General features: G+C 40.4%; 1 protein-coding gene across 2 annotated transcripts in view; it reads right to left on the reverse strand.

Moving 5' to 3' along the window:
* wrn (WRN RecQ like helicase) overlaps nucleotides 1-8746 on the reverse strand; it is a 30921-nt gene that overhangs the window by 21002 nt on the left and 1173 nt on the right. For both annotated transcript variants that reach the window (XM_062554865.1, XM_062554864.1), the window contains exons 3-17: nucleotides 8520-8635; nucleotides 8263-8408; nucleotides 7679-7827; nucleotides 7273-7422; nucleotides 6593-6635; nucleotides 6398-6503; nucleotides 5039-5390; nucleotides 3457-3534; nucleotides 3116-3248; nucleotides 2396-2471; nucleotides 1899-1966; nucleotides 1429-1537; nucleotides 616-684; nucleotides 447-529; nucleotides 50-156 (exon numbers count right to left, since the gene is read on the reverse strand). In XM_062554865.1, the coding sequence (XP_062410849.1) occupies nucleotides 50-156; nucleotides 447-529; nucleotides 616-684; nucleotides 1429-1537; nucleotides 1899-1966; nucleotides 2396-2471; nucleotides 3116-3248; nucleotides 3457-3534; nucleotides 5039-5390; nucleotides 6398-6503; nucleotides 6593-6635; nucleotides 7273-7422; nucleotides 7679-7827; nucleotides 8263-8408; nucleotides 8520-8635 (1785 nt within the window). The remainder of the gene's footprint in view (nucleotides 1-49; nucleotides 157-446; nucleotides 530-615; nucleotides 685-1428; nucleotides 1538-1898; nucleotides 1967-2395; nucleotides 2472-3115; nucleotides 3249-3456; nucleotides 3535-5038; nucleotides 5391-6397; nucleotides 6504-6592; nucleotides 6636-7272; nucleotides 7423-7678; nucleotides 7828-8262; nucleotides 8409-8519; nucleotides 8636-8746) is intronic.

Raw genomic sequence — 8746 nt, forward strand, 5'->3', positions numbered from 1 at the left:
TGTGTGTGTGTGTGTGTGTGTGAACAACAGAAGAGATAGCATGACATACATTCCGAAGAGCCTTCTTGAGCTTTCCCAGGTCCCTGTAAGCATTTCTGAAGTCATGTCCCCATTGGGATATACAGTGGGCTTCATCAATGGCTACCAGTGAAAGACCTAGAAACGGGAAATGAACAACCATCCCTGAAATACTACTGTGAGTGGAAAATGGAAGATGGAATTTAACCCTTGATTCGATACTTATGTTTCTGTAAGATCTTAACACTCTTGAATGGACTCTGGACTGTTTAGATCTTTACGCTAAATGTCTTCCACACTACTGAAATTAATTTGACCCATCTATTTTGTTTATCTTTCCCCACTAACACACTGATCATACAGAGTATTATGGTCACGTCAAGCTACTGCTAGAAATTAGAGAAAAAGCATTATGACTCAGCACTTACCAATGGTGTTGTTGAGGTGTTCCAGGAGAGCAATATTTCCTGAACAGTATTCTGGAGTCATATACACCACTCGAAAGTGTCCCCTAGGAAATGTGTTCAGAGCATTGGTGTGCATGTTATGTGATTAATTAAATGTTTGTTTTGAAATGAAATGATACAGGTTACTCACTTTCTTAAGTCAGCAGAAACGTCTTGTTTCTGGGCTGATCCAAGATAACAAGATGGAATGTTGGACATTCTAGAGGAAAAGTGTACATTTCATTTGATCACTGAAAAACACAGTGTTATTGGCACTTCAGAAACACATTGCTTAAAATGTTACATTTATACTTATTAACTTAGCAGTCACTTTCATCCAAAGCGACTTACAAATGACAGTTAACATTTAAGATACATTGCAAAAGAGGCGTTCGGTAACAACATATACTACTACAAACACCACGAGACTACCAGAGGATGAAATTTCAGAAAGCTAAGTTCTAGTCAAAGTGTAGTCGAAGGAGACTGTGGAAGTAAGGAGAAGGAGGTAGAAGAAAGAAGAAGATAGGAAAAAGGGAAGTGCGTGTAAAATTCATGTTAGGTGTGTTGGGTTATTATTAGTTGTGTTAAGGAGTTCAAACCAACGATTCGCGACGAGATAAGCTGCAACGTTCTAAAACCTTGCAACTGCGACTAGTCCTATAATCATTTGTTTAACTCGTGGGGAGGTGGACAATGAGTGTAATTCTCCAAATGCTGGAATATCCCTTTAAGGCTACCATAGCACAGACTTCCTGTTTAACAGAGGGAGATAAAGAAGAGAGGGAGAGAGGAGAGAGAGAGAGAAAGATAGAGGGAGAAATAGAGAGAGAGAGAAAAAGAGAGAGAAAAGAGAACAACGAGAGAGAGAGAGAAAAGAGAACAGAGAGAGAGAGAGAGAGAGAGAGAGAGAGAGAGAGAGAGAGAGAGAGAGAGAGATAAGAGATTGAGAGGGATCACCCACTGGAGCTGCAGCACCTGATCCTCCATAAGAGCAATGAGGGGGGAGATGACCACACTGACATTCCCACACAGCACTGGTGGGTACTGGAAGCAAAGACTCTTCCCATAACCTTCACATAAAACACACCTAGTTATTGCTCACAAGTCGTGGACTACTTAATCCAATCAGTTCAATTCAGTTACATATTTTATTCATTGATGTTTTAGCAGCCATTTAAATTAATGTGCACCTGCTAGGTATACAAGAATTTGCTACTTCTATCAATGAAGTGATTAGGCAAATCTAGGCATTTCCATCTGTGGAATGCAAGATCAAAACAAATTGTAATTGATCATAATCACAGCAGTGAACAGTCATAGAGTCTTGACAAATAGATACGTTGAGGATTAGTATGATTCTGTAGTGTCCAATGAGCATCTTCAAGTGCTGGCACAAACCATTGGGAAAAAATAATAAATAAAACCTCTTACCAGTTGCCATGACAACTAAATTATCCCTTCTTTCTTTGAGAACAGAATGGATCACTTTCCATTGTACCCTAGGAATAAAAAAAATATCCATATGCTTCAAAAATAATGTTTTCAGGTCAATAGCTCAGGTCATATTTAGAAGAAAATGCAAGAAGTCTTCTAAAGAACATCAGATTAAAGGAGAAACCCGGCGAGTTTTCACATACATCGCCATTTATCGGTGTCACTGAGAACTGTCGGTACAAGAAACAAAAACCCCAAAAAAAACAAGCCAGGCAGCTACAGTGCTACACTTTGGGGGCATGTCCACAAGCCCCAATGCACATGCCCCCAGAGTGTAGCCCTGTAGCTGCATTGTTGCATTAGAGACAGGCTGTAGCAACTTGAGCTACTGCAGGTAAAACCGATTGTTTTCATTTTTTTTCCCATACCGACAGTACAGAAACAGAGATCTATGTGAAAACTCGCCGGATTTCTCCTTTCAACTCTGTGCTTACGGTTTGAAACTGTGATGTCCAAAATACATCTTAAGACATTTAACTTGCTCAGGGGTGGGCTGAGGAAGTGCAGGGTCTACGTGTGGAAAGACAAACAAAACAAACACAATGTGTTTAGTAATGTGATTAAATATTTGAAAGGAAGTCTCTTACACAGTCATACATTTGCATAAGAGATAAATTAATATTGGCCTTAGCTTTGCATGACTGAGGCCATAAATGCTCCTAAAACAACTGTGCTGTCATTTGGATGCATTGATAAGCAGGATCAGGATGCCAGCAAGGGATGCAAGACAATTTCTAATCTCCAGATCAAATTTCAGCACAAGACTACTTACATTGTTTATCATTCATAGTTACAGGACATTCAGTAACAGGAAATCAGTACTTTGTGCATCGGTACAATTCTCTAACGCTTCAATTTTCCATGCTGCTTAGTGTATTCTAACAGTGCATTTGGTGATCTCATGTTAAAGCAGTTTGTGCATTTTCTCTGCAAAGTGAATATCTTGGGAAATTACAAGATTATCTATATTTCCCATATACATAAACATAAACATGAATTTAATGATAACAGAATCCATCTATCTACAACACCATGTCAGTCCACATGCACACTGCTGCTTTAAAACATGGTGCTGGGTGTGTGTTTGAAATGCTGGACACAGAAATAAATGCTTCATGATCCCAACTGAGAAAAAACGAAGTGACTGTAATCACCAAATCCCTCCTCTTCCTCTTCTTCAATGTCTTCATCATCTTCCTCTATGACCAAACATTCTTCCTGGGATTGTTTCTGATCATGGCATGCCACAGTGTTTCCATTATTCAGCTTCTCTACTTCCTCCACACACTGTGAAGGAAATACCGGAAGTAGATAAGGCAACAAACTCAAAAAGAAACAAAACATGTGGGAGTTGGGACAGTGACTTCTTCACCAAAGGTTGCAACTTAGTGCGGATCATGAGGTTTTCCTCACAAGTATTATTACAATAATCAAAATGATTTCAATTGCCCCTCTGGGGGTAATATTATGCCATCTGTAAAATATGAAGCAGTACCTGCAGCATTTCATTTTCCAATTCTTCGTCACTTTCGACCTCGCAGGAAAAGTCAGACGACGTATTCAGTGAAGTTTTCTTCAGAGTAGCACAATGGAAACATGTTACTTTTACAACTGGCCATGACAATAAAAAGGCAAGATTCCAGTTGAAACATGAATCTTTTTGGTGTGATTTATGGACGGATCTGTTCTAATTATACTAAAAAGACACTCATCTGCCGAAGAAGGGTTGCAAAGATTGTTCGCTGGCAAAAGTATTTGGTCACCTGCCTTGACTCACATATGAACTTAAGTGACATCCCATTATTAATCCATAAGATTTAATATGACGTCAGTCCACCCTTTGCAGCTATGACAGCTTCAACTCTTCTGGGAAGGTTTCCGCAAGGTTAAGGAATGTGTTTATGGGATTTTTCCAGAAGCATATTTGTGAGATCACACACTGATGTTGGACAAGGAGACTGGCTCTCAGTGACTCTCAGGTGTTTTACCAGGTTGAGGTCAGGACTCTGTGCAGGCCAGTCAAGTTCATCCACACCAAACTCTGTCATCCATGACTTTATTGACCTTGCTTTGAGCACTGGTGCACATTGAGAGAAAGCGTAGAAAATAGAGCATCATATCCAATACTCCAATGTGTGGTTTAATGTTCAGTATTTCTCACTAGTAGTTTAATTTGACACATAAAGTATGCTCCTGCGTTGTGACCCTGTATGATATCTATACTGTTCCTGAACATGGAAGGCGCCAGGGTTGATATCACTTATTGTCGTCTGTTTCAAGTCAACAGCCATTGATTAGAGTCAACTGGATGTCTCCTGACTTTGCCACTATTATTGTATGATTATCTATCTTTTGTTGTTGAATACTTAAACGGTTTAAGTTAAACCCTAACTATTTCCTTGTCTGGTTAGAGCAACTGGTGGATCATTTGGATGAAGTCATGATGATGTTTCTCCCTTGATCATCATAGTAAGTAAAACTCCTGATCTTTCATAACAGTCATGTTGGAACAGGAAGGGACCATCCCCAAACTGTTCCCACAAAGTTGCTAGCATGGATTTGTCCAAAATCTCTTGGTTGATGCTGAAGCATTCAGAGTTCCTTTCACTGAATCTAAGGGGCCACGCCCAGCTTCGGGATTGCCCCTTCCTGTTCCAACCTGACTGTGCACCAGTGCACAATCCCGGTCCATAAAGACATGGATGACAGAGTTTGGTGTGGATGAACTTGACTGGCCTGCGCAGAGTGACACCTTTGGGATGAATTAGACCGGAGACTGAGAGCCAGTCTCCTCATCCATCATCAGTGTGTGACCACACAAATGTGCTTCTGAAAGAATGCCCAAAACAATCCCATAAACATACTCCTAAACCTTTTGAGTGTGAGGAACCTTGAGAACTGGAGCTGTTATAGTTGCAAAGGATGGACCGACATCATTTTAAACCCTATGGCTTATGAATGGGATGTCACTTAAGTTCATATGTGAGTCAAGGCAGGTGACCAAATACTTTTGGCAATATAGTGTGTGTGTGTGTGTGTGTGTGTGTGTGTAACAAACAAACAAACAAACAAACAACCTTGAAGTCCAGAGTGGACTGCTCTTCCAATTCCTCTTGTCTGGCCTGCATCTCTATCATCTGCAATTCAAACTCCGAGATGTCCAAGGACATGATGCAATCTCTAGAGGCACTTTTTGAGTCGTTAATCTTGTTGCAGTTCTCAATGCATGTTAGGTCTCTCGTAGGACCTCTGTCAGTCCCACTGTGATGATCTTCAGATGAGGACTGTCTTTCATCAGGCAAAATGGGGCAAGCTCTGGAAGAATCATGGGGCTTGGCCTGTACGTTTCCGGCCGATATGCTGTTCACCAGTATCTCCTCTCTTAAGGTCTCAAGTCTCTGAGATACTTCCTCTATCAGTTCCTCGGTTCTGCAGCAAATTAATTATTAATTACAACCAGTTTGGACGTATACAGCTAAACCCAAAACGTTTCATACCCCTGGCAAACATCGATTTAAAGGAATAGTTCGGAATTTTGGACATAGGACCTTATTTCCAACTTAGTCGGGGTGATATAGGTCGGTGAAGACCATTTTCAGTGAATTTCTGCCCTTCCTTGAGTTGCAGCGTTCATCTCGTGCTAACCTAGGTGCCGAGATAACGCAAGTCAACGGTAACATCCAGCCTGCCACTGACAACACTCCACAGAACACCCGAAACAAATAAATGATAACGTCAGACTATCAATGCACATGCCTGTGTTGATAGAACAATGTTAGAAATAAAACTAACCTTGCATCGCATTGCAATAGCCTACTTTGTTCCCTTGTATGGCAGTGGCGGATTGATATTGAGAAACTAGTCCCTCAAAATGTAATAAATCATTGAGTTGCAAGGTTAGTCGTGTCTATCAACACGGACACGTATATCGATAGTCTGACGTTTTAATTGACTTGTCTCGGGTGTGCGGTGGAGTGAGTAAAACTGTTGTTGATGTCAGACTGATGTTACTGTAGAAATGCGTTAGCTAAGAACGAGCGTTAGCAAAGGGGGACACTGCAACTGAAGGAAGGGGGTAAACGCGATAAAAACGGTCTCCACCGACCTATATCACCTCGGTAAAGTTGGAAATGAGGTCCTAGGTCCAAAATTCCGAACTATTCCTTTAATATTGATTTTTTTTCTTGACCAATATGTTTGTTCTGACTGAAAATGACACCACCACATGCCAAAAGTGCGTAAGACAAATCTGATTTTGAGTTTAATTTCCATTCAATTAAAAGAAGAAGGAAAAAACTACCATTAATACAATTCTCAATTTTCACTTCCTAATTTACAGCCCCTATTATTTTACACATCAGGGAGAATACCTTTGCTCTTTGAGAATACTTTTCTGTCTAAAACCAAGTTGCTTGGAGGAATCATGTGGTACAAACCTGCTTGTGCAAGGTGCTTCTGGAGGAACGCAGTCAGTGAGATAACTGAGGTTCTTGGCCAATTGAGAGAGTTTGCCTTTGAGATCACTGTGACCCCTCCACTCTCCTAGCAGAACAACAAACAGATGGAGCTCTTGGCAGACGCAGATATTAGTTTAAACAAATAGTGAAATAAGAAATCCAAGAGGACCTTACCTTGAACCATGCTCTCCAGCTTTTGATGAATGATCAGACCAGCCTAAGAAAATGATACTTTCATGAGCTGATTTGTATAATTCATCATAAAACAGAACTTTTGAGGACATATTAATTAAGGAGGGACTCTGAGTAAAGAGCTACTGTAGATTGCCATACATATTTTGCAATGACTATGGGTCTCATTACTTTAGATAATGAATAACAAAGAAACTCTCATTATTTACTACTGAAATTAGTAGACTATACAAGCTCAAAGTCATTGCACTGGCTTGCATGGAGACAAATGCATTAAGTAACAGGTACTGACTTATAAACCGTATGAATCTATCAAATGCAAGAAAATGTACAGAGATCATCTTCGTCATCCATAACAGGGTGTAGCGAGGAGGACCATATCTTTTTAATGAATAATACAGTAACATTGCTCTTTTTCTGGGCCTCTACTACCACATGGGCGTGTACATGAGACATGCAGGCTCATGAACATGCCCCCAGACTGTAGCAGCCTGGCGGCTCTAGGTGTTGGCTGCACCAACTTGAGCTAAGATTGCTTTCATTTTTTTGTGTTTTTATTTTTTTGGGGGGGGGGGGGGGGGGGGTCTATGTGAAAAATCGGTGGAATTCTCCTTTAACAGTAATCAAAGTCACGGTGCATCTCTACAATAGAAACATCTCACATATGCATCCGTGGCAGCATATCTTTTCTGGTCTTGAGTGAGCTCAAATTCATCCCACTGGCTACAGCGGACGTCCTTTTCTTTGAAAAGCTGCATCCTGAAGAGGTGCTTGACTAGTCCATTCAGGCTCCACTTCTCCATGCACCTCAGCTGTAAGGACCAAACCACTTCAATTCATAAAGCAACATCAGAGGACATCCACTGGTGGAATCCAAAGGACAAAAATTCCAAAAAAGCCATAATCACTTAAAACTATCATTTATAAGTAACATGATTTTGATTATCATTCGTGATCATGTGAGCCATGCTGACATATAAATTAGGACAGCTTCATTGGTCACCACTGGTTTTATCACTCTTTTTAACGAAAAAGTTTTTAAATCTGCAATATCTACAAAGATCTAACCTTTTCGTTAGCCAGATCAGAGAGCTCCACAAAGTTGCGCAGTTTGATATCAAAATCAGACAGCAACTTCCACTTGTCTCCTTCTATTCCGACCCCGACCTTCTTGAGTGTCTCGTCCTCCAAAAGCATTTTTAGGCCAGGGGGAAATCCTATGAGCAAGAAATTACATATATTTTGAAGAAAAGACTGTTTTAACTCTGCATCAACATAATAGTGTAGGCTAAAAAGCACAATTACAATGAAAATGAAGAATTCTGGTGTAGATAAAATCCAAAGATTATGTTATACACTAAAAGGGCATTAACTTGCATTGTATACAGTAGGTCAGGGCCATTCGACTTCCATACCAAATGGGCCCACACACACACCCCAGTCAGCCACTGATATATAAGTGATTGAAGATCACAGGTCTTTATCCTGTTCATAGCAGCTTAGCAAGTACATAGACGTGGTAGGTACTAGTAATACCTGTTATACTAAATCAGCAATCACCTGTCTTTTTGACAGTTTATTAGAACAGAATTCACTATGCACCAATTAACAGTCAAACAGCAGAGACTGTATTCTTGGAAATCCGGTCCAACCTGACATGGAAGACAAGTGAAACAGATAACACTTCTGCTCTGAGGCACACAGTTGGACCATAGCCACTTTCTTGGTTTTCCCCTTGGTGAAGGAGGGGGGCCATTCCAGATCAAAGCCTATAGCAGCACCAGGGGTAAGGCATGACCTGGATAAATATTCAACGATACATGAGTCATCACATTCAAAAACAAAATGTCATAATAGCAAAACACGAAATGAATCAGATGATAGTAATCAATAACATTTGACGGCATACCTTAAATCCTCTGACAGAAATGAACAGTCATTTTTTTCCTGACTGTATATGATGGTTCCTGTGAACTCCAGAAAAGGTAGATCAGGCTCGAGGACATTCTTCTTGTACGGACCACTCTGGTGTAATGGAAACAAAAACCCTGGTCATGTAGCCCACACATAAATGTCTGCTTTTGAATTTACTTTATGACACTAACACATGACCTAGTTCTTGAGAGTGAGAGTCAT

The sequence above is a fragment of the Sardina pilchardus genome, chromosome 14 (genome assembly GCF_963854185.1).
Source record: "Sardina pilchardus chromosome 14, fSarPil1.1, whole genome shotgun sequence".
In the NCBI taxonomy this organism is placed as follows: Eukaryota; Metazoa; Chordata; class Actinopteri; order Clupeiformes; family Clupeidae; genus Sardina; species Sardina pilchardus.